The sequence below is a fragment of the Leucoraja erinacea genome, chromosome 1, assembly GCF_028641065.1.
Source record: "Leucoraja erinacea ecotype New England chromosome 1, Leri_hhj_1, whole genome shotgun sequence".
Classification (NCBI taxonomy): Eukaryota; Metazoa; Chordata; class Chondrichthyes; order Rajiformes; family Rajidae; genus Leucoraja; species Leucoraja erinaceus.
The window spans coordinates 162,193,752-162,220,651 of record NC_073377.1 but is presented as its reverse complement, the minus strand read 5'-3'; the positions used below and the strand labels follow the sequence as shown (position 1 = coordinate 162,220,651).

General features: G+C 41.1%; 1 protein-coding gene across 2 annotated transcripts in view; it reads right to left on the bottom strand.

Moving 5' to 3' along the window:
- The window catches only part of kiaa1109 (KIAA1109 ortholog), a 298,241-nt gene that overhangs the window by 241,451 nt on the left and 29,890 nt on the right, over positions 1 to 26,900 (bottom strand). For both annotated transcript variants that reach the window (XM_055647191.1, XM_055647198.1), the window contains exons 7-11: positions 23,042 to 23,222; positions 17,676 to 17,751; positions 17,124 to 17,317; positions 14,269 to 14,348; positions 9,919 to 10,069 (exon numbers count right to left, since the gene is read on the bottom strand). In XM_055647191.1, coding sequence (XP_055503166.1) covers positions 9,919 to 10,069; positions 14,269 to 14,348; positions 17,124 to 17,317; positions 17,676 to 17,751; positions 23,042 to 23,222 — 682 coding nt within the window. The remainder of the gene's footprint in view (positions 1 to 9,918; positions 10,070 to 14,268; positions 14,349 to 17,123; positions 17,318 to 17,675; positions 17,752 to 23,041; positions 23,223 to 26,900) is intronic.

The window sequence follows — 26,900 nt, the reverse complement described above, 5'->3', positions numbered from 1 at the left end:
ATTTTGTGAACACTAACTTTTTAAAAGGCGAGGCAAACAATTGGGCAGCAGCCACCTTACAGCCGCATCGAGGGGACTCACCGTGGAGTAGACGTGCGTTCAGTGTTATTCGCAGCTCAGAGAGCCGTGACCCTCTCGCTTCCTGGGTCTGGCAGAGACTGAGTGAGGGACTACACATTTCCGGGTTTTATAGTCCCGCCCACTGCCTCCAGCGGGGGCAGCAGAATGTTTTTTTAAAAAAAAAACATTAATATCTCTCTTAATTTTCATCGATGGGAAAAATCCTCCGGTCCCGGAAGGCGGAGGGGGGCTCTGAATGAGGTGGCGAGCCAAAAGCGGTCAAGATCAGACTTTTAGTAATATAGATCTGATATTTCTCATATCATACCAATTGCATTTGCCATATTCAGTTTATATGCAATTTTGTTTTTTACAATACCAAAATGATACCTGCCATTACCTTTCACCCATCCAGGTCTCCCTAAACAACTCCTCCTTAGACTGTTGTGTACGACAAAAACATTTGACAATTTCTATTCCTGCAAATGAAAGTAATCCTACTCCATCCATAATTTAACCAAACAATTCTGCTGGAAAACAAATTTCTATAACGTTAACCAGGCAGCAAAATTATCTATACATGCCTAAGGGTAAAGCCACTACAACCAAGGCTGACATATATAGACAACAGAAATTACAGACTCTCTTGCACCATACTAATTCATCTAATCTTCTGAAGCATATTTCAATGCACAAACAATTCTAACTGAATGAATGAATGAATCTCTTTATTGTCATTGCACATGGTTCAACAAAAACTCTTCCCATATGCAGAATTAATCTACATACTGACTGACATTTGGTTATGAAATCTCTCTCTTTTTTTTCAGTAATGGAAATCTATCAGCAAGTGACCTTGTGAACAATATGTTTACAACATGTTGGGAACATTGAAGCGCAACCTGTTGACAATAAACAGTTGGATCTCTAAGTGTTTTATACAACCAGATGGAGGACACAGTCAGAAACCATTTATGCAACTTCCACTATTTTTTAACCATATAACCATATAACAATTACAGCACGGAAACAGGCCATCTCGGCCCTACAAGTCCATGCCGAACAAATTTTTTTCCCCTTAGTCCCACCTGCCTGCACTCGTACCATAACCCTCCATTCCCTTCTCATCCATGTGCCTATCCAATTTTTTTAAATGATACCAATGAACCTGCCTCCACCACTTCCACTGGGAGCTCATTCCACATCGCCACCACTCTCTGCGTAAAGAAGTTCCCCCTCATATTACCCCTAAACTTCTGTCCCTTAATTCTGAAGTCATGTCCTCTTGTTTGAATCTTCCCTATTCTCAAAGGGAAAAGCTTGTCCACATCAACTCTGTCTATCCCTCTCATCATTTTAAAGACCACTATCAGGTCCCCCCTTAACCTTCTGCGCTCCAGAGAATAAAGACCTAACTTATTCAACCTATCTCAGTAACTTAGGTGTTGAAACCCAGGCAACATTCTAGTAAATCTCCTCTGTACTCTCTCTATTTTTTCCCCAAGATTATATAGAAATCCATAATAATAATAATAATAATAATAATAATAATAATAATAATAATAATAATAATGGAAACTACTGCCAGACCAAATAGTCACATCCTTGTGCCTATTTTGTGATTACTTAATTTGTTACACTAATTTATTGCAACACCAGTATATAGATAGATATTTCGGACCATACACCATGCAGATCAATGTAGAGTATTTCTTTGTAATTCCATTTTTAGATATTAGGTACCTTAGCGTGAAAAGCATTTATTGTACGTTCCTAATTACCCCAGAGAAGGTGGTGGTGAGCCGCTTTCTTGAACTGCTATGGTGCAGATATAATAGAACAATTTGGCTCCTTTTCAGGATATAGAATAAACTGGAACAAAAGTGAAATCATGTAGATAAATCCTCAAAACCCGTCACACCTTCTAAAATTTCCCTTTAGAATTGCTATGGAAAAATTTAAATATCTTGGAGTTTACGTGACTAGAAAATATTCTTCTTCATTTCAAGCAAGTTTTCCGCCATTAATCACCAAATTAAATGCCCTTATGGAAAACACTTCCGATTTCCCTTATTGGTAGAGTAAATGCCATAAAGATGATTTTCCTTCCACAAATCCTGTACTTATTTCAATCAATACCGATTTTTCTCCCTAAAAACCTTTTTTAAAAACTCGACTCTGCGATCACAAACTTTATCTGGGATTACAAAACTCACAGAATCCACAAACAACATTTATGCAAACCTAAAGAAATCGGCGGACTGGCTTTCCCTAATTTTCTTTTCTATTACTGGGCAACTAATATTAAAATTTTAATTTATTGGACGGTCGATACATGCCAACACGTAAACTGGTTAAAAATGGAGAGGGAAGATTGTTTCCCTTTCAAAATAGGCGCGCTTCTTCTCTCCAATAAATCTGAAGAAATCAACATATGAGAAAAATCCGATAATCCATAGCACCTTACGAATCTGGAAACAGCTGAAATCAACCCTTAAATTGAGAAACCCATTCCCAACCAAATTGTATAAAAATTGCCTTTATTAAAATCTGACAATGTGCACTTTAACCACATTTGATTTTTTCTATTACAAATCTCAAGTTGTGGAGTACAGAAGCAAATAAATAAATGATGGGTCTTTGGCCCAAAAGATTATGGAGGGCACTGTATATAAAAACATAGAAAATAGGTGCAGGAGTAGGCCATTCGGCCCTTCGAGCCTGCACCGCCATTCAATATGATCATGGCTGATCATCCAACTCGGTATCCTGTACCTGCCTTCTCTCCATAGCCCCTGATCCCTTTAGCCACAAGGGCCACATCTAACTCCCTCTTAAATATAGCCAATGAACTGGCCTCAACTACCATCTGTGGCAGAGAATTCCAGAGATTCACCACTCTCTGCGTGAAAAATGTTTTTCTCATCTCGGTCCTAAAAGATTTCCCCTTTATCCTTAAACTGTGACCCCCTTGTTCTGGACTTCCCCAACATCGGGAACAATCTTCCTGCATCTAGCCTGTCCAACCCCTTAGGAATTTTGTAAGTTTCTATAAGTTCCCCCCTCAATCTTCTAAATTCTAGCAAGTACAAGCCGAGTCTATCCAGTCTTTCTTCATATGAAAGTCCTGACATCCCAGGAATCAGTCTGGTGAACCTTCTCTGTACTCCCTCTACGGCAAGAATGTCTTTCCTCAGATTAGGAGACCAAAACTGTACGCGATACTCCAGGTGTGGTCTCACCAAGACCCTGTACAACTGCAGTAGAACCTGCCTGCTCCTATACTCAAACCTCAATACTCAAATAGTACTTGGAATCATGCAGACTCCTACACCTTCTTTCCCAATACCAATGAGAGCATGGCCAGGGTGGTACAGATCCCTGATGATGCCAGCTGCCTTTGTGAGGTAGCGTCTCCTATGGTGAAGTCAGTAACTGTGATGAACAGCGCAGTGTCCACCACTTTTTGTAATCTTCATTCCTGGGCATGTGAGTTCCCAAACCAGGCTGTGATGTAACCATTCAATATGCTCTTTATTGCACACCTGTCGAGGTTCAAGAGAGAATTTGTAGACATACCAAATCTCCTCAATCCTCTAAGGAAGTAGAGGCATTGATGGGCTTTTCTTTACGATTGCATCCATGTGCTGGGCCCAGGACAGATCTTTAGAGATACACACACCCAGGCACTTGAAGTTGTTGACATTTTCACCACCTACACGTCAAGGGAGGCAGGTTCGTGGATCCTCGGCTTTCTTGTTCCACAGTTAACAATCAGCACCTTGGTCATACTGACTTCGAGAACAAGGTTGTGCTGGCACCATTCCATCAGACGATAAATCACCCTCCGATCTTCTGACTCATCATTACTCATAATTCATCCAACAATGGTGTCATCAACAAATTTAAAGATGCCAATTAGTACAGACTGTGGTCTGTTGATAGCAAGTTGAGGATCAAGTTGCAAAGCGATGCGCAGAGACCCAATACCCTTTAGCTTCGTTACAGGTTTGGTTGGGAAAATCTTGTACACCGAGCTGCAGTCGATTAACAACAACCTGACTGTGTGTTCTTTTTCCAAATGGTCCAGTGCAGAGTGGAGAGCCAGCAAGATCACATCCCATTTTGATCTATTGTGGTGTTAGGCAAATTGTTCAGGCTCTTGCAAAAGGTAGGGATTAATATGCACAATAGCCAACCTCTCAAAGCACTTCAGCACCATGGACAATAATGCTACTAGTTGGTAGTCATTGAGGCACACAGCCTTCCACTTCTTAAAATTATGTCCTTTCAAAGTAGTTGGGAGCCTCAGACCTCAGTAATGAGAGGTTGAAGATGTCCGTAAAATCACCAACCAGTTGGTCCACGCAGGTTTTGAGATTGCGACCAGGTACTCATCTGGTCCGGATGCTTTCCGAGGATTCACCTTCATGAAGGATCACTGACAACGGCTTTGATGACCGAGATTACAATGCCATTGGAGTCTATGGGGGCCCGAGAAGGCACATCGGTATTTTTCAAGCATGCATAGAACACAATTAGCTCGTCTGGGAGTGATAACTCACTGTTTCTTCAGCTGCTACTTGGTTTCACCTTGTTGGAAGTGATGGTGGGCAAGTCCTGCCACAGCTGCCTAAAATTCATCTCATCCTCCAATGTAAAGTCCCTCTTAGCTTTTTTGATGGCCTTATTGAGGTCATACCTGGACTTCTGTATGAGCCTGTGCTGCTAGGCTTGAATGTCCAAGATCTGGCCTTCAGAAGATTGTGGATCTCCTGGTTAACCCAAGGCTTCTGTTTGGGGAAGACTTGAATGGTTTTGGTGGGAGCACAATCCTTCAAACATTTCTTTACAAAGTTGGTAATAGCCATGGCATGCTTGTTCAATTCCTTTGCTGTGTCATTGAATATCACCCAGTCCACCAACTCCAAGTAAAACCCAGAATCATTCCTCAGCACCCCTTGACCAGCTCTGTGCAGTCCTTTCAGCTGCACTCTTCATTTGCTGGCAATACACAGGGAGAGGGAGCATTGCCAAGTGGTCTAATTGCCCAAAATGAGGGCTAAGGATCGAACGATAGGCATCTTTAATGCTGCAGGACCTGTGCTGGTCGTAGTTTGGAAGTGGCTTCTTCAAACTGGTCTTGTTGAAATCTCCTGCTATCATCGGAAAAGCATGTCATCTGATATTTGTTGACAACACATTGCAGCTCCTCCAATGCACGATGAATGTCTGGCTAGGGTGGCATAAGGATCGTGGCCATGAAACATAGAAACATAGAAATTAGGTGCAGGAGTAGGCCATCCGGCCCTTCGAGCCTGCACCGCCATTCAATATGATCATGGCTGATCATCCAACTCAGTATCCCGTACCTGCCTTCTCTCCATACCCCCTGACCCCCTTAGCCACAAGGGCCACATCTAACTCCCTCTTAAATATAGCCAATGAACTGGCCTCAACTACCCTCTGTGGCAGAGAGTTCCAGAGATTCACCACTCTCTGTGTGAAAAAAGTTCTTCTCATCTCGGTTTTAAAGGATTTACCCCTTATCCTTAAGCTGTGACCCCTTGTCCTGGACTTCCCCAACATCGGGAACAATCTTCCTGCATCTAGCCTGTCCAACCCCTTAAGAATGTTGTAAGTTTCTATAAGATCCCCTCTCAATCTCCTAAATTCTAGAGAGTATAAACCAAGTCTATCCAGTCTTTCTTCATAAGACAGTCCTGACATCCCAGGAATCAGTCTGGTGAACCGTCTCTGAACTCCCTCTATGGCAAAATGATGATGGAGGCAAATTCCCTTGTGAGCTAGAAGGGATGGTATTTCAGGTATTCCAGCTGCTGAGAACATGAGCTGGACAGGGTCGCTATGTTTAAGCACCACGAAGACTTCAGCGTGAGTTATGTGCCTCCACCTCTCCCTTTCCCCAAAGTCCATGTGATAAATGAAGAAACCTTTGGGCTGAAGGGCTGGGTCTGGGGAGATGGGGGTGAGACACGAGTCCGTGAAACACCATACAGGATTTCCTCCCATCCTTTTGATAAAGACCTTACTCTTAAGTCATCAAACTTAAGTCTCAAGGGACTGTACATTGGCCAGAAGGATGGCATGGAAGGGGTGGGGGGGGGGGGGGGGGGGGGGGGGGGGGGGGGGGGGTAATCGTAGTTCCCTTTTCTTCAGTCATATTTGCAGGTCGTCCCACCAACCATGTTCCAGACACAAAGGAGGCGTCCCCAGTGTTTCCCGACTCTGTATCCCTTCCCACAAGATCGGGGGTCCCTTACACATTTGATGTGACATCCACGGACCACTATTTATCGCTCATATACTACAGTACCGGCAACTCTGCTGGCCCCAGCCTGCTAATGGGAGAGAATATATACTTTGATTATAATGGGGAAGCCCTATCAGTAAGGTATGATTCCACATCTCTGTCAGACTGCTGCTCAACATTGGATTACAACTCCCAGATGTCTGCGAAAAGGACTTTGCAATGTCAATTAGGCTAGGAGCGACTGCAGCATTCAATTTTGGTCTCTAGATCAATCTGGGGTAGATCAAAAGATTTTATCATTTTCTATTACGATACAACCAGTTGGCTTTTAAGGATGTTTTAGAATTTAGTAAAGCTCTCTCAACTATCTTAATGTTCTGACAATCAATAGAACCCATGCACAATGCGAGCTATCAGATGAGCACACAATTGTAAGATCAGCAGTAATGGCAAATGTATTTCCACAGGGCAACGTAATTCATTAAACAATTAAAGCAAATAGGAGAAATGTAGACACAGTAATAATAGAATTGGAAGATAAGGCAACAAAAAAAGGTTTAAGAGGGTCACATAATCAAGTTATAAATTATTAGATTAAATGTGAAAAGCTAAATGAGTTTTACTGAGTCCACATCTAATATTGTTGTCATTTTCAGTTATCTGCTAGACCGTGTGGGTTCGTTGGGTCACGTTCCCCCAACGCAATATTCCACCACTCACCCACAGCCCCCAACTGCACAGGCGCGGATGACGTTTTTAAAGTTTAAAATGGTAAAACTTGTAAATTATAAAATCAATGTCACTTTCCCTCTTCAATCCTCTCTATTCCCCTCCTCAGGACGACAGATAGCACAATGGGCTAAGAGTTCGGCTGGCGACCGGAAGGTAGCCGGTTCAAATCCCGCTTGGAGTGCATACTGTCGTTGTGTCCTTGGGCAAGACACTTCACCCACCTTTGCCTGTAATGGAATGTTACGGCGGCAGGCGCGGGCACACCGCGACGCCCTGTGTCTCCCTTTCAAGGGAGATGCTAAAAATGCATTTCGTTGTCTCTGTACTGTACACTGACAATGACAATAAATTGAATCATTCATCATTTTTTTTTTTTTTTCTCCATTATCCTCCGTCTCCCCACCAACCCTCCTCGGTTTCCTCCCCTCACTCCCTCCCTATCTCTCTTCCCCCTCCGCTCCTCCATTGCCTCACCATCCCTCTTCCTACCTCCCTCCCCCTCCTGAAGGACTTTCTGTCTAACCGCCCCCAGACCGTCAGACTGGGCCATCACCTCTCCACCCCCATCACACTCAGCACCGGCTCCCCACAGGGCTGTGTGTTGAGCCCCCTCCTCTACGCCCTCTACACCCACGATTGTGCCCCCGCCCACTCCACCAACACCATCGTCAAGTTTGCGGACGACACGACTGTGGTTGGACGTATCTCAGGAGGAGATGAGACAGCCTACAGGGAGGAAGTCCAAAGACTGGCAGCGTGGTGTTCAGACAACAACCTCATCCTAAACACCACAAAAACAAAGGAAATTATCATAGACTTCCGTAAGAACAGTGCAGCCCCTCAAACCCCTATTCATCAATGGGGACTGTGTGGAAAGGGTCTCAGACTTCAGATTCATGGGCACACAAATTACGGAGGATCTCTCCTGGACTACAAACACCACCACAGCAGTCAAGAAGGCCCAGCAGCGACTCTACTTTCTGAGGATCCTCAGGAAAAACAACCTGGAGGAGAAGCTGATGGTGTCCTTCTACCGCTGCTCCATTGAGAGTGTGCTGGCGTACTGTATAACCACATGGTATGCCAGCTGCTCTGCAGCGGACAGGAGAGCCCTTCAAAGGGTCATCAACACTGCACAAAAAATCACTGCCTGCCCACTGCCTTCCCTGAAGGGCATCTTCAGCTCTCGCTGCCTTGGCAGGGCAGCCAACATCCTGAAGGACCCTTCCCACCCTGGACACAACCTGTTCCACCTGCTGCCCTCTGGCAGACGGTACAGGTCTTTCAAAACTCGCACAAACCCCATAGCCGTACGTGAACTTAACAATGCAAAATAAGAAATAACACTCACATTCAACTGAATGGTTCTACCTCAGCTGCTATTGTTATTTATCTGTAATTTTTTTATATGTATATATTTTTACCTTTTCTTATATATTTAAAATTGCTCTTGTGAATCGCACCATGGGATTGACTTTTAAATTTCGTTGTACCATGTGCAATGACAATAAAGATTCATTCATTCATTCTTCACCCATCCTTTGTCTTTCCCCTCTCCTCCCCCACTCACCTCTCCCTCCCTCTCCTTTCCCTTACCCTCAGTCACTCCCTCCCTCCCTCCCTCCATAACCCCTGTCCCCTCCCTACCATCTCCCTCAATCCCCCCACACTCCCTCCTCACCTCCCTAGGATTTCGAACTAAACCACCGCCGGCCCCATTTGCTGCACCATGTCGGCGATGAAGATGTAGAGGCAGGGGCTGTTGGGGGGGGGGGGGGGACACAGAAGGGGGGAGGAGAGGCCAAGGCTGCGGCCAGGTCATTGTCCCGGGTCCTGCTCCTCTTCCTCCCGCGGGCCCGGAGGAGTCGCCGCAGCCCCCAGCCTCAGCGCCAGTCATTTCAAATCCCGCATGGGCGGATACCCGCAGTCACTCCTTCCATAACCCCTCTCCCCTCCCAACCCCCCTCATATCCCTCTATCCACTGCTCCCCCCCACTCATCACCTCCTCCCTATCCCACCCCCCTCCCCCACAATGAAAATCACAATTTAAAAAAAAAAATTGAATTCAATAAAAATCAAATTTTTTCTTTAAAAAACCTAAACACAATTAAACGGTTAATGAAAACAGAAGAATTTGATTAAAACGATTTTTTTTAAATCATGATTTTTTAATGTAAATGATATTTGGGATCCCATTGTGACATCATTGTGACTCGGCTGATGGGCAGGGTACGTGGAAAGTGTTAAAAAGTGGCTTTTGTAAAGTTTAAAATGTCAATAACATGTAAAATATAATATAAATCCAAAAGAAACGTCCCTTTTACATCCCAGGACAAAGGTGAGTAAGGTGGGTCAAAAATTGTCGCACTATCATGTACCGTTTGGGCGGAGTTTTGAATCGTCACGCACTCACACGCATATATACAAACAAACAGAGTTTGAGTAATATACTAGACCAAGTGCAGACCCGCTGGGTCAGTTCCCCCAACGTGTGCTTGCGGGGGGGCGGCGAGCGGAGTGACACACACTATCGCCCCCCACGTACACACGCTTTTTAACTGTCATTGTAACGTCAGCAGCAGATACACACACACACACACTCATAAAAGTATATATAGATATTTTACTCTGATTTCCCTGTGGATGTAAAGAGCATAACGATCAAAGAAAATATACAATTGATAAATTGCAGATTAAATTTTATTTAATAACATTCATATAGGAGTAATAAGCGATTGCCTCCAAGCTGATTTTGTATTACTACAGCAGTGTGTAGCCCATTGTTTAAAGTAACAAAACAAATTGGAATGAGATAGTAGTCAATATAGATGGTTGAATGATCTCTTTTTACCTTTGTCTATCTGCCCAAGGTCCATAGTTGAAATCAGTTCCTTTACCACAAACTATGTCAAGTCCCCAACAAGGTGGCAAGTCTTGTAATTTTGTATTTTCATTATCAGGACTTTCTTCAGCATTTTCACCTGTTTCTTCAGGTACAATACCTACAAAATCAAATAAAATCTATAAACTTACATTTACAACAGGGACAGAGATTGATATTAGAATAGAAGTGAAGAAGCAGGGGAGCTGTCCATGAGGCAATGGGTGAAATTTAAGAATAAGAAGGGGTGTTCACTTTGATGGTATTGTTTTATAGGCCCCCAATGCTAAGCAGGAATTGGAGGAGCAAATGCATGCACAGAGATCACAGATAGCTGTAGGAATAATAGGGTTGCAATAATAACTGTCAGATATAGACTGGGACAACCCTAGAGCTAAACGATTAGATGGAGCAGATTTTGTTAAGTGTATTAAGGCCAGGGCACCAGAAGACCAAAGGATAGTTAATATTGTGCTTTAATTTAAGAAGGGTTATAAGGACATGTCAAGGAAGTATAAGTCAGTAAGCTTTCCACCAGGGGTGGATAGGTTACTGGAGGGGATTAACTACATTTGCAAAGCCAAGGACTGACCAGGGACAGTAAGCATGTCTTTGGACATCCTGCCCAAATTGCTGGGTAGTTTGGTCTCACAAATTTAAGTTTATTGAAGAAGTGAGTGAGAGGATTGACAAGGGCAGAGTGGTAGACTCTGACCAGGTGGACTTTGGCAAGGCTTTTAACAAAGTCTCACAAGAGAGGCTGGTTTAAAAGACTCGATCTCATGGAATGCACAATATGCTAGTCAATTAGATACATAATTGGTTTTATAGAAATAAATCAGAGATAGTATAGGGTTGTTTTTCAGACCAGTGGTCTGTGACCAGTGGTGTGCCACAGGGATCAAGGCTGGGCTCCCTTTGTTTGTCATATGTACTAATCATTTGGACGCGTTTGTAAGTGGCATTATTAACATGTTTGCAGTTGACATCAAAATTGGTAATACAGTTGACAGTGAAGAAAGTCCAAGTTTACAACAGGATCTAGATCAAAGGAAAAAGTGGACAATGGTATGGCAAATGAACTGTAACTCAGACAAGTATGTAGAGATACATTTAGGAAGCAGGGCAGGACTTGCACAGTAAATTACAGGGCCCTATTATAGAATAGGGAGACCTAGGAGCACGTAGTTTCGTGAAAGTGGCAACAGGGATAGACAAGGTGCTGAAGAAGGCACATGGCATGCATGCCTCCATCGGACAGAATATAGAGTACAACAAAGATAGACACAAAATGCTGCAGTAACTCAGCGGGACAGGCAGCATCTCTGGAGAGCATGAATGGGTGACATTTCTGGTCAAGACCCTTCTTCAGACTGATGTCAGGGGAGTGGGCGGGACAGTGGTAAAATGTAGTCGGAGACAGTAAAACTGGTAGGAGAACTGGGAAGGGAAGGGGATGGAGAGAGAGGGAAAGCAAGGGCTACTTGATGTTAGAGAAGTCAATGTTCATACTGCTGGGGTGTAAGCTACCCAAGCGAGGTGCTGTTCCTCCAATTTGCGCTGGGCCTCACTCTGACAATGGAGAAGGTCCAGGACAGAAAGGTCAGTGTGGGAATGGGAGGGGGAGTTAAAGTGCTGAGCAACCAGGAGCATTGAGCAACTGAGCAGAGGAGTTCAGCGAAACGATCGTCGAGCCTGGGCTTGGTCTCGCCGATATACATTCCTTCTCTCCAGAGATGCTGCCTGGCCCGCTGAGTTACTACAGCATTTTGTGTCTATCTTCGATTTAAACCAGCATCTGTAGTTCTTTCCTACACAAGGAGTACAACAGTTGGGATGCCATGTTACAGCTACACAAGGCATCGTTAAGACAGCAACTGGAATATTGTGTGCAGCCCCTCAACATCTAAAAGACATGTGGTTTGTTAAATTAATTGGCTGTGGTAAATTCCGCTCCATGTGCAGATGAGAATTAGAATCTAGGGGTGTTGATCGATATGCAAGGAGAATGGCACAGCTTTAAGGTGAGAGGGGCAAAGTTTAAAGGAGTTTCCGTGAGGCAGGGTTTTGCTTCACACAGAAGATGGTGAGTACCTGGAACATGCTGTCAGGCATGCAGTATAGGCAGATATGATAGTGGCATTTAAGAGACTTTTGAATAGGCATGTGGGTATGCAGGGAATGGAGGGTTATGGATTATGCGCAGGTGTAAGAGATGGCCTTGGCATCATATTCGGCACAGATATCGCGGGCCGAAGGACCTGTTCTTGTGTTGAACTGTGGTATGTTCTATGAAATTAGATTAGTGAATATGGGTGCTTGACAGACAGTCTGAACTCGGTGGGCCGAAGGGCCCTTTCTGTCCTTTAAAACTCTAATGTAAAGAGTCATGACAACAAAGGAGGTGCTTGTACTCTTAAAAAGGTTACTGACTTTTTTGCCCCCCTGCAGGAACTATACATCAGGAGGTGCAACTCCAGAGCCAACAATATCATGAGAGACCCCTTCCACCCCTGCAACGGACTGTTCCAGCTGCAACGGTCAGGCAAACGCCTCCATTGCCATGCGGTGAGAACAGAGAGGTTGAGAAGGAGTTTCTTCCCAGAGGCCATTCGGACTGTAAACACCTATCTCACCAGGGACTAACTCTACTGAACGTTTTTCCTTCCATTATTTATTATGTAAAGGTATATGTGTGTTATGATTGTGTTTATAGTTTGTTTGGTTGTTTGTCTTTTTGCACAAAAGTCCGCGAGCATTGCCACTTTCATTTCACTGCACATCTCGTATGTGTATGTGACAAATAAACTTGACTTGACTTGACAAGATATCCCCAGTAGTCTTCGAGTCCAAGGGTTGATAGTAAAATGAATAGCATACGAGTTATAAAACGATACACAAAATAAAGGCTCAAAAGCTATTTATCTGACAAAAGACAGGCAGGGTGCTCCACAGTGGTTGGTGGTGGAATCATGTTGTATATTTAAATATTTTTAACGTTTGGCTAGATGAGCAGCATCAATGGACAGTGCAGCCGAGCCAGTTTTTCATATTGACCCATAAAGTCTGCGATACGTCCTGAAACATTAACTCAACTTCTCTCTCCACAGATGTGGTTTACCTAAATGAGTATTTCCAGCATGTTCTGATTTTGTGGAGGTTTCCAACATCTGCAGTATTTTACTTTGGGATTCAATGAATTTAGACTTAGGAGACACGTTCAAAAGTTACAGATTGCATTACATTCGGTGTGATAATTAATAATGAAATAATGGGAATGAAATGCATGGCTTTATTTAAATTGATTCACAGAATGAAAGCACTTCAGGCAAGACCTTTAACTATCCATTCCCCTACCTTTGAATTGTATTGCTAAAGAAACAGCAAATGATAAACAAATTTCAATTTAACAGAAGTGAGTCAACATGAAGTGGAAAAAAGACTTCACATACTCTTTTGAAAATGTCTTTAAAAATTGTGTATGGGAAAAGATTCTCAAATCATTAAATGACCTATCATCACTTTCTTTAAGACCACTAATAAAGCAAACCAAACATTTGGATTAATTTCAAGAGGAGCGCAATTAAAATGCAGAGGTTTTGTAAACATGCATGAAAGATTTGTTTCAGTGTACTGATAGTGCTGTCTACAGTTCAGGGATACATTTAAAATAGGCTCCAGAGGTGCAGAAGGTGATACCAAAAATATACAATGAGCACCCTTCCCTTGAAATTTCAAGGCTGAGGAATAGACGATTAGAAATACTTTATAAACTCTAAAAACCTCTAAATAACCTTTATAACAGAATAATAAGTTTGCTTCCTGCATGTGAATCTAAAGCCAGCAGCCATAATTATATGCTCTCTACTAAATTTAATAAGAAATTCAAGGGATCTCAGTGTTGAACTTTCCAACACATGGAACAGTGCCATTGGGCAGCAAGGATATATTAATACCGAACCCTAATAACTAAGAGAGAAAAGGAATTATGGACTATCCTGATAGGTTTAGATGATGAATGAAAGTAACTTCAAGCAGAACATATACAAAGGACTAGACTGCTCTTGCACCATAATGTTTTGTGTCATTCCTAACTGTCATTGTATGTCATCATGTCACTTGCGGGCAGAGCACCAGGCAAATTCCTTGTATGTGAATACTTGGCCAATAAACTTATTCATTCATCATTCAAATTCTATATAGTAGAAATGCAAAACCTATTTATTTTCTCTTTTTTTCTTCAAAAATGTCTTAATTTTGGGAGACAACAATCCACGAATAAGCTAAAAGAAAATACATGTTTTGCATATATAAACAGACCTGGTTCATCCATGTAGTAATAGATATCAACATCATTTGACTGCATTACTACAAAACCCTCTCCCATTAACCGGGGTGGTCTAGAGTAAAAGAAAATAGAAATTAGAATGCAAAATTATTGCAAAACTAATATATGGCAAATCTCATGAACTACAGCATGCAGTTATAAATATCCTACAAATTGCATGTAATAAATCAAACAACACATTATACACTCCAGAACCTAGGTCCAAACGGATATATGGAGAGACTTTGTAAATTTCATTGCAAAGTCCAATTTCAGCAGCAGCTATTCAATTTCTCGAGGACTGGATCCACAAGCCCAAAGTAACTGCATTTCAATCTTACCAAGAGATGCCATTGTGAATGGCTATTCTGGAAAAGACTGCACATGAATGCAGTTATCTTTCAGGTTAGCAATTAATATACTTGTTCAGGCAAAACAATATTTTAATTTGCATTTGGCACCTATACAGGAATGTTCAATGCTAGTAATGAACGCACGTCATTTTTGGATTGTCTGTAGTATGTCAAACTGGATAAAAAGCCATAATCAAACAAACCAGTTAATTAAATACATTTCTCCTTTAGTCAATCCACATGAAATAAAAGCCTCTCACAAGCTTTAAGAAATATAATTATGTCAATGAAATGAACAACATTCTCAGGGGTTTGACAGGATAGATGCAGGGTGATGTTTTCACTGGATGAGTGGCTACAACGAGGGATTAGAGTTTCAAAATAAAAAAGGATGACCATTCAGGACAGAGATGAGCAGAAATATTTTCATCCAAAAGTTGTGAATCTTGGGGATACTCTAGCCATTGGGATGTAGAGGTTCAATTTATCAGTATAGTCAAGGCAGAAATCAAAAGATTTTGGACGGAGATTTGGGAGTCTGAAGAAGGGCTCTGACCCGAATTGTCACCTATTCTTTTTCTTCAGAGATGATGCCAGGCCCGCTGAGTTACTCCAGCATTTTATGTCTTTCTTCGGCATTAACCAGCATCTGCAGTTCCTATTACATGTGATTTTGGACAATAGTGGAATCAAGATGTAGTGCATGAATCCAGGAAGATAAAGTAAAAGACCTGGCTGAAGGGGATGAGCAAGGACATTATTTACTTCTGCTTATGTGTATTGTTATTATGCATTAATTTTGGACAACATTTAGCTTTACAATAATAGCCGACATTACCCAATGTTTAAATATACCCGATCCAAATATGGTCGAAAGATAGATACAAAATGCTGGAGTAACTCAGCAGGTCGAACAGCATTTCTGTAGAAAACGGATAGGTGACATTAAGTTGGAACCCTTGTTCAGACTGACTGCAGGAGGGAGCAGGGGGAAAAAAACTGATCCATCTATGACAGCTGGGGGAAGAGGGTAAGAGGTTGGGGCGCGTGGGGGGATGGGGGGGGGGGGGGGGAATGGTGAGGCTCTCCATCCAAGATGTCTTCATTCTTTAGTGAAAGTGGTTTCCCGTGGCAGTCTCGAGCCTTTATCCAACAATCTGTCCATCAGGTAACACCCTCACAGGAGATCATCTGTTGCTGTCAGGTTTTCTCTTCCAGTTTTTCTTTCCACTCCCCATGCAATTAGTCTCAAGAAAGATCCAGACTCGAAACGTCACCTATCAAGTTTTTCCAGAGAGCTGACAGACCCCTTGAGTTCCTCTAGCATTTTATGTCTATCTTTGGTATAAACCAGTATATGCAGTTCCTCGTTGGGGGAGTCACTGTGGTCAATGTTTATGTTAAAATGCATTATGTGTGTTCCATTGCTTTTTATTTGTACGATTGACTTGGCAAATGAAATTCCTCGTATGTTGTAAAACATACTTGGCTAATAAAGTATTATTGTGATTGTGATTAATTCCAAACGTGGAACAGCTACCCTGCTAGCCCAAAAACTCCCAGCATTAAACAGAGGCCCCAATTGTGGAAGTGCCTTGAATTATGCAATGGAGCAGCCTGCTCCTGAATATCGGCTGACAGCTTTGATAGCTGACAACAGCCAGATTTGCCAAATATCACAGTCTTTAAATTTTTAAAACACTTACAAATTAAATAATAATTTAATTAAAATATTTCAATCTTAAATAATTAAAAAGATTAAGCAAAGCATAACTTGAGAACTTTCCTTCCTCTCACCCACCCCTATGCTCCCATTAAAATGAATTCTAACCTAATTCAGGATCTGAAAGCCTAATCCCTGTGTAAATACTGGCAAATCTGTTATAGACAGTTCCACCACTTATTTGGACTGCATTGCACACAGCTTTGCAAGCGCTCAAGAACCCACGCATGTCATAGCTGTCACCGAGTTGCTGAGCCTCCTCTGCTCTTTCTATTGACCATCTGTTCTTTATCTCACTTGTTTTCCGCAGATCTCGGTTTCCAGAGGCTTGAAATGGTTCTTTTGCCATGAAGAATGGTGGGATTGCCAATGTTGTAATGCCTTACATTTGTGGGTAATGAATTCCTAATTTTCCTGATCCCCCTCATCAAACCAGTTCTGGTTCTTCTTGGTAAAAATATCAAGAGTCCCTTTGATACTGCCAATTGTAGTAGACTTCAGGGAAGGTCGACATCTCAGCAAATCTTGGTGAAAACTAGTGTCAAACATATTTACATTATTGGCCCAACACTTTCCTCAATCCTTCTCACTCCAATATTGCAGTTTGCATCCAATAAACTTTCCAGGGAGTGAAAGTAATCTTCAGAATTAATGGGAAATATTGGGAGGAATTTTAAACTTTAATAACATGTTCACTAACATTTATGAGTACACTCTTCAATTTATTACATGTAATATTTCTTTATTACTACCAAACAACAATGCCTCATACTCATCATTTTGCAGGCTGACATGTCTTGGACTCGGAACAAGCATAACTCGAACATTTTCCAATTTTCCTTTTACGATGTGCATAAATTGGTCAAGGTGACTAGAAGGTAGTTTTGTAGTGTAAGTCAAGAAAGCATCATCAAAATTTATGCAGAGTGTCTGAGGTAAAAAACGGTTTCCAAATGCCAGGCGACCCTAGTAACAAAATACCTAATTAGTACAACTGAATCAATGACCAGTCACCACAACAACACACTCAAATACGTCATACACGTACTAAATAAAACCAAGCTGCAAATCTCTCAAGCAGCAATAATCTTTAGCGTTTTTATTCATATATATCATGTTAAAAATGATACCTGCCTAATTTAAAAAATGGTAATTCTTATGTATTTATATTTGTGGTTTTTCTCAATCATCTCGCAAATGATCCTTTACTGACCACTAAAATTCAGTAAAATGAGAAATCATCAGACAAAACATGATATCTGTTTTATTCCCCCATCAACTACATAGCACAAGGAATTTTTGCAAATGAAAATAATATACTCACTGTATTAATATCAACTTTAATAACAGGGATGAGCGATCGCCAGGATGATGAGGGATCTTGTGTTTCAGTTGTAATGCTGTAAACACATTTGTACAATGCATAAACATGCTTAGCCTATGACTCAAAAATATTAATAGTCATGCAATCAGAGTTGTGAAGCAGTGGTCTGCCACATTGATGCTGACACTTTTGCCCATCCTCACTAATGCCATTGGCTTACATAAAGTCCATATCCTCCCTTACCTTGGGCATTTAATTGCCTTCCTAAATCTTCATAAACATTGTGAATGCATCCAACTCCTCCTCTGAGAGCGAATACTGAACATCAACCACTCGCTTTTTAAAAAAACATTTGCATCAAATGCCATTTAAAACTCATTGCTTTTAACTGAAACCTACTTCTTCTCGTTTTCAATACCTATACTATGGGAAAGAAGTTTTGAATATCTCATAGTCATAGAACCTACCATATCTATGCCTCTTATGTTTAAAAATCTATCAGGTCACTCCTTGACCTCGTACACTCCAACAAAAACAAACTCAATCCATATAATCTTTCCCCATAGCTAAAGTTCTCTAATCTATGCATTCCTGGTACGTCCCTTGTGCACTCTCTGCAGTGCAATAAAAGGCTTCGAATTGAAGATAAATTACAGCAGCATTATTCATCGTTTGGAAAATTTGGACTTTCACTCCCTCACTGAACAGAAGAAGAGAGAAGCCAACTAACTACATACAGCCTTGTTTCTCGACATCAGTCTCAGGGAGCTCAGTGGAATTTTTTTTAGAGAATGTGTAACTGAACACTGGACAGGTATCAGCTGATCAAAAATTGTCAATATTATCCAAAGTCCATTATCTGAAAAAAATCATTGCATATAAAACTGACATTCATCCTCTACTAACAGTTAGATTAGGGAGGAGTCAGAAGTAACAGATTGTTCTCCAATTGGTGGGACATGACAATGTTTTCGACAGGAATTATATTTGTGAGGGCGCATAAAGACACGATTAAAAAGATTTAAAAAATTTTCTTAACAATTTCATTCCAATATACAGAGAACATCAAAGAAGTTGTGACAGTGACGTACAGGAGTAAGTGGGTAACCAAGAAAAGAGTGGGTCTCCTTCTGTGATAATTATATGTGAAGTTAAGTCATCATTTAAGACCAGGATTTAAGTCCTAAATAAATACTTCTCATCTGCATTCACCAATGAGAAGGACATTGAAGATGACATGTTTGGTGGGGAGAGGGGAGGTTGGGAAACAGCTCAGCATTATCGAAGAGGTGGTGGATGTGACAGGACACACAAGGACTGATAAATTGCCAGTGCTGGGTGAGATCCATCCCAAGATGCTATGAGAATGGAACTGTTAGCTGAGACCCTGACCAAGATGAGGTTTTTTTTAAAGGAGACAGTGAAGATTGATGAAGGCAAGGCAGTAACGTTAGCTGTGTGCACTTTGGTAAGGCATTTTACAGGTCCCAGGTGGTAGGCTGTTCCAAAATATTAAAGCAAATAGGATGCAAGACAGCTTGCTAATTGTTTCCAAGTTTTTCTTATCTATCCAGAGGTAGATAAGGTGATGAAGGCAACTTATGGTATGCTTATTGCTGGGATATATGTTGCAACTTAATAAAACGCTGGTTAGGTCACTTTTGGAGCATTGCATGAAATTTTGTTTTGACACACTACAGGAAGAATGTGTGGCTGCATGCTGATAGTTCACAGAGAGGAACCAGGATTGGAGTTTGGATAGGCTGGGCTTACTTTCCCTGAAATGAAATAGACTGAGGGGTTCTACCTAATTTTAAGGCAATTCTTGCCTTAAACAACTTGCATAAGGGTTTACTGAATGCGACGCTCATGTAAATTAGGGAATGGTTGTGTGGGCACCAGAGGAGGGTTGCTCCTTTTTTTTGGGTTGAAGACATCCGAAATAGCATAGGTAGATGGAAAAGATTCCTTCGCACAACTGAAGAAAATGCAGGGAATTTCTCGAGTGTACTATCAAACTAACTTCTTCTCATCAGTTCTGCCCTTAACTTGTTTTTTTGCAGGTTCTTCCATGCACAAATCGCCCAAGTTTGTTTATCCAACAGTTAAAGCAAAGATATTTGGCTGACTGCAAAACAATTACGTACATAAAGGTGATGTTCTTTTTTAATTTGACTTTAAAAATTAATCACAAAATTCTTTATAATTTTTAAACCGACAAACATAATTTTGATCAAAAACTATGGAGCGAAGGAAATAGGTAACGTTTCGGGTCGAGACCCTTCTTTAGACCCAAAATGTCGCCTATTTCCTTCGCTCCATAGATGCTGCCTCACTCGCTGTGTTTCTCCAACATTTTTATCTACCTTTGATTTTCCTGCCTCTGCAGTTCCTTCTGAAACATAATATTGATGTTCTCTGCTAAAAATATCCTTTCACAACTACATTAATTCATTTATTATCCAATGTTGTCAGATTATTTTTTGTGGTGCTAACATGGTCACTGGTCAGGTGGCCCTCTTCAATGAATCTCCACTTCCTATGTTATAGTTTTTCATATCCCAGGCCATATATCAGGACTCAAACTATCCTTGGCTTCCCCAAACTGTTCTCATTTGTTCTACCAGAACGGGACCCAGCCAGGTGCGGCCTCCAACAGGAAGACCGGGGGCTCTGGTGCCGACGACTCACCTCACCGTCGCGGAGCTGGCCGAGTCCAGAGCGGGTGGAGCGGTGGTGGAGCGCTGCTGCGGCCCGACCTCCAAAGATTCGGAGGCTTGCAACTGCGGGTCTGGCGGACGGCGGCACCGGGAGCCCGCGGGTCCCTGGAGGGAGATCGCTTTTCAGGGCTCCCGCAATGGCGACTTCTCCCGCCCGAGTTGCGGGGGTCGAAGAGCTCCTGGAGCGGGGCCTCACAGCACCGCCCCGCGCGGCTTGGAATGGCCGCGGGACTCTGCGAGTGCACGCCGGGGGCTCTAACATCAAGACCCCGGTGTGCGACCTTGCATCACCCGGCGTGGCTTTAATGGCTGCGGGACAATCGCCATCGCCAGCTGGGGGCTTTGACTTTGACATCTGACATCGGGGGGGGGTGCAGTGGAGAGATAAGTTTTTTTGGCCTTCCATCACAGCAATGTGATGGATGTTTATATAAATTATGTTGTGTCTTGGGTCTATTTGTCTGTAATGTATGGCTGCAGAAACGTCATTTCGTTTGGACTTCAAGGGGTCCAAATGACAAATAAATTGTATCTTGTATCTTGTACCGAATGCCAAATATAAAAGTTTGTTTTATAACTTCCCTCTCATTTGACTAATGGTCCAAAAGGAAATGTTCCCATCTAATTTATTCTTTGCAAAATCTTTAATTTACATTATATTTGCTTCAAGAACATCAAATATTAACTGCCTGCTACCTTTCGGCACATTTGATGCCTGCACTGTTTCACAAGTTTCTCAATTAATGTCCATAAGAGAAGATACTGATTTTTTATTCATAAAGCACCACCACATGTTAGTACTTCCCAGTGCACTTTTCACCCAACATTACTGTTATGTAGGAAATACCATCATCAGATTACACAGAAGTTTCTATTTCACAGAAGATTCTACTACTTAGAAGTTTTTCGTGTTTCTAACAAGAGTCATTGACCAAAATACTGGGGGGTAACATTTCTGCTTTCCTTCAAAATAATGATAGGAAATATCTGGATTATATTTGGAATAATAGGAGAAGATACCAATTTAAATAAAGATCAAAATGTTTTTTTAAATTATGGATTAATAATTGGAAAGAAATTGATACTTAAATTTTGGAAAAATACAACCACACCAACTGTTAAAATGTGGATTAGGAATATGATGGACATAGCACGCCTTGAAGAAATGAGACTCCGACTAATAGATAAATATGACCAATTCTTAAAGAGTTGGTCTCCTTTCATCGACTTTTTGGAATCATGTGATGCAGCGGTACCATAAGGATTGCTGATTTCAGTTCATGACGCGGATAGATCTACATCTCCGAATACAGATTTGAAAAATTCTCTTTTAAGGGGCCTTCTCTTCTATTTCTACTTTCCACTTTCTCTCTTCCTTTTTTTTTTTTTTATATACACACTTCACGTTTTTCTACTCTCTACCATCTATTTCTCCACTTTTTCCCCTTTCTATTGTTTTCTTTTTCTTGTCCTGCTTACTTCCTTCTTATAACATAAAACTAGAGGTTGTACATAGAATGGATTACGGTATTACATAGTTGGCACCTAAAATTAGGTGCCACTGTACTGTTTTGTGCTGTATTAACTTCTAATAAAATAAACAAAAAAAAAAAAACAAAAAAAAGGAAATATCTTTTATTCCCTTTTTAAAAATTGGACGGAATTTCTGTTTACTACTGAGATCTCAGACAATGATTAATTCCCACAGTGCTGCACTTGAATGCCAACATGCCCCAATACAGAACTGATTATCTTTGGATCAACGGAAGATGGATGTAGGCTGACCCCATTTCAAAAATGTCTACTTAACTATGACTTAACGGCAAAAAAAACTTTCACTTCAATTCTGGAAAAATGCACCCACACCGACGCTCAAAATATGGATCTCAAACATGTCGGAAATGTTACACCTTGAAGATATGAGATTCGTCCCATCAGGCAAATCAGACCAATTCTTAAAGATTTGGTCTCCATTTATCAACTTATTACAAGCATATGGTGCAACACAACCATAGAAATTAAGTCTTTCAGAACCGGGTGAGAGGTGGGTAAAGATATGAAGGAGGCATGTCCCTTTCAATTTCTTTTTTTTCCCTTCTCTTGTCTCTCTCCTATTCTCTTTATTTTTGCTCAGTTCACATCACCTCTGCTTTTCTTTTTCGAGCTATACAATACTCTCTCTCTATATATTTCTTGCTTTTCTTACTTTTTTTTCTACTATTAAATTTAAAATAAGATGTGTACATGAAATGTAATATGTTATTCATCTTATATTATTGTACATCACTTCTAATACAAATATTTTTTTTTTAAAGTCAACATCTCTGACTGACTATATCGGATTGTCAATTACCGGAAAGCAGGGGAGAGAAAAATAATAATGGGAGGCAGCAAAATATTTCTGATTTATATTTTATGCAATGTTTTGACTCAATTGGTAGCACTATTTCCCTTAAATCAAATGCCTCAAGTTCAATTTCCATTTCAGAGAATCACAATAGTTTTAGTAATCCGGGTATAAGCAGGGGACGAGAAGGAAGCAAATTAAAACAGCACATATATATGTTTTAGAATATTATTCTCTGGTAACGCAAGCAAATCTAATCACAAATGCCGAAGAGTTAGCAAATCCATTAGTATCCATACCTTTCAAGTTTAGACTTTGCTTTCTCCCGATTCTTTTTAAGCTTTGTATTTGCCCTTTTCGGAATGATTGTTGGTTCCAATCCGAAAAGTTGTTGCAAATGTGCATAGAGGTCATAACGATTGTAAACATGGAATTCAAATCCATTCACTGTTATATATAATCTGGTTTCTGCTTTTGGATCTAGAAACAAAAAAAGATAAATACAATCTTGGCTGAACTAACATATAACATTTTAATGCCTACCGTCATTATAAATTAAACTGAACATCTTCAGTTATTAACAAAAAAAATGAACTAAAACAGCCATATTAATTCATACAATATATTGCACGGTGGAAGATTATTCAACCCAATGTATCCATGCAGGTGAGAAATAACAGGGAGTGATCCCATTTTTCAGCTTTCATTCTCTAGCCTTACATGTTCATGTGCCCAAGATCCTCATTAGATAGCTAATAAAATGTGATGATTTATTCAAACTCAATCTCCCAAGCTTCAGTCATCACTGAAGTGACCTCTAATTCTTTTCAATGTATAAAGGTCCATTAGCACTTTTCTGGTAAGAAAAATAAAACGTTATTAGCTTATATAGGACTCTCATAATTTTACACATTTCTATTAAGTCTGCCATCAGTCTCATAGTTGCAAAGGAAATCAGAAAGCTCAAGCAATCTTTCCTTATATCTACATTTCACATTACTTATTTGGATCTACTCAGTATTTTCTGTGGTGCATTATCTGCTTTCTTACACATTAAAACAAATTAACCATCTATGTTTTATCTCCACAGTTACTAACTACATTTTTTTTAATGGTGTGACTAATCACTAATGTGAAAGTCACTGTATAACACAAGTTTTACTTCCATCACATTTTTGTGAATACAAAATTTTCTTCAAACATACCGAAATAAACACACATAAATTAATCCCCAATTCCTCCTCAGCAGTGAATAGAGACCTCTTAAGATATTGGTTATACCAGATCACTATATAGATTTTGTTTCGCAATCTGTATTCGGGTGGGCGGCGCGACTCACGTCGCAGCGGCCTCTGCAGTCCATCTGTCGTTTTTTTATTTTTTGTCTCGTTTGTATGTAGTTTTTATTTATTTTTAAACTGGGTATGTGTGTGGGGGGGGAGTTGGGAAACTTTTAAAAATCTTTCTCCTGCACGGAGAACCCGACTTTTTCTCTGCCGGGTTTCCGTTGTCGTTGGGGCCGAGCACCGTGGAGCGGCCTCCAACTGGAATGACCTGGGGCTCCAGTCGCGGAGCTGCGGACTTACCCACCATCGTGGAACTGGCCGAGTTCGGAGTGGTGGCGGCGCACTGCTGCGGCCCAACCCAGGAGATTCGGGGGCTCCAGCCACTGGCCCAGTGGACGGTGAAACCGGGAGCCCGCGGGTCCCTGCTGGGAGACCGCTTTTCGGGGCTTCCGCAACGGCGACTTCTCCCGCCCGAGTTGCGGGGTTGAGGATGACCTGGAGCGGGGCCTTACATCACCCGGCGCGGCTTTAAATGGCTGCGGGACTTGTTAGCGCACGCCGGGGGCTCCAACACCAAGACCCGGAGCGCGGCCTTGCATCACCTGGCCCGGCTTTATAATTGCCGCCGGACTTATTTACCATCGCCCGTCGGGGGCTTTGACTCTGACATCGGGAGGAGAACGAGGAGTGCAGGGGAGAGATAAGACTTTGCCTTCCATCACAGTGAGGAGGAGATTCGCTGTGATGGATGTTTGTGTAAATTGTGTTGTGTCTCGGTTCTTCGTTTTGTTTGTATGACTGCAGAAACCAAATTTAGTTTGAACCTCTGGGTTCAAATGGCAACAAATAAATTGTATTGTATTGTATTGTATTGTATTGTATTCTCTATCATAATATGCTTTCCTGTTGAGAATTTCTACACATCAGGATTTTGTTTCCGGAGGGAAATTTTCCATTTGGAAAATCATGAAAGTTAATAACAAAGAGCAGCTCTAGTCAATTAAAGTACAGGAGATAAAGTCTAAGATAAATTCGAGCAAGATGGAAAAAAACATTCTGAACATTAGACAATACTCATCTAAAGTTTGAAAACCCAATAGTTATGGTGTGCTGGAAGAAAATAACAGCAAAAAAGTGTTTGTAAATTAGCAGGTCATAATCCTGGTAGAATGGAAGAGGACTAAATGGTTCAGACAACTAGTCTTTCTCATCAGGAGCCGGTTTTCAAATTAAAAGCTGGTCAAAATAAAAAAAATAACACTTAATTGACCAAGCAATATCATAATTTTTCCAACAACAATGATATCATCATTGAATTTAAAGAGTGTTGGAGAGGTGTCTGGCTAAACAGTCATTGGTATATACAGAGTAGAGCAGGGGACAGGCCACACATCCTTGAGGTGCTGCTGTGCATCAAGGAAGAAGTGCGGTTTCCAATTCATACTGAGAATCCAATCGCATAGCAATGACCAGAGAGCCAGTTCTCAGAGTTTCATGATATGTTTGGAGAGAATGACGTTGTCGAACGCCACGTTGTAATTTGTTGAACAGCCTGATGTGTTCCTACTGTCCAAGTGGTTCAATGCAGCGTGGAGAGCCAGCGATATCGCATCTCTTGTTGATCTATTGTGGCAGAGGCAAATTGGAGTGGGTTCATATCCTTACTAAGAAGCAGTTGATATGTGTCACAACCATGCTCACAAAGCACTTCATCACCTGACACGGACCATCGGTGGTTAGTCATTGAGGCATGTCACCTTATTCCTCATTATATGATTGATGTCCTTTTAATAATAATCACCTCAATTATCAATGTCGTTTTAAAACAGGTGAGAACATCAGATCTCAGTTGTCAGTGGTTGTCCACAAAAACTCCAGCCACTTGGCCTGTGCAGTTTTTCGTAACGTGCCCAGGTACACTATCGGGCAAGATGCTCTCCAAGGTTTCACCCTCATGGAGGATCTTTTGACATCGGCCTCGGTGACTGAGTTTATAGCCTTAGTGGGAAATACAAGGGACCGAGAAGGTACATCGACGTTCTTCCATTTAAAATGAGCATAGATGGCGCCCAACTCAGACGACTAATTTTATGCTGGCCAACAGAAAAATTATTCAATATTATTTTTCTTAGCTCCGTTTTTGTCCCCGCATCTTTATCCATGGCAGATAGCCGAATGTTATTTATTTCCTACAATCCTACAACATTTTTTGCAAAAATTGAAAAAAAGATTTCCTTTGCTTCTGGCAAATCTGGCAAAAAACATTGGGGTTACAGTAATACCTTACTTGGTTATAGCGGGCAATCAGCAAAAACAGACACCATTCCCCCTTTAATATTCCATTATAACAAGGGTGAACTGTATTTCCAGTGGAATGCAATATCTCCAGTGTTACTAATAGCTTTACAACTGCACAACTGACTGTTTTTCATTTTAATTCAAATTACTTGTTCTACCATCTCATCGTATTCTGTTAATTTTATTTTAATCTCCATTTTGCTTTATTTTGCTCTATCTTTATTTACATCAGTCTAAAGAAGGGTTTCGACCCGAAACATTGCCTATTTCCTTCGCTCCATAGATGCTGCTATACACACTGAGTTTCTCCAGCACTTTTGTCTACCTCCTATCTTTATTTACATATCATTTAAGATGGCCAATTTCATCAAATCTACCCAATACCCTTTCACTAGCTCCAAACTACAATTTTAATTGAATGAATTCAATTATTTGAGGAAAAGGTATTTCTTTATCTGTAACAGAAATCTCAAAATTAATTTACAATCTAATGATCTTGATAGGAATACTGACATGATCGCAAGTACTGTTGTATAGTTTTATTTATAAGCAATCATAGAATTGGGACAGTGTC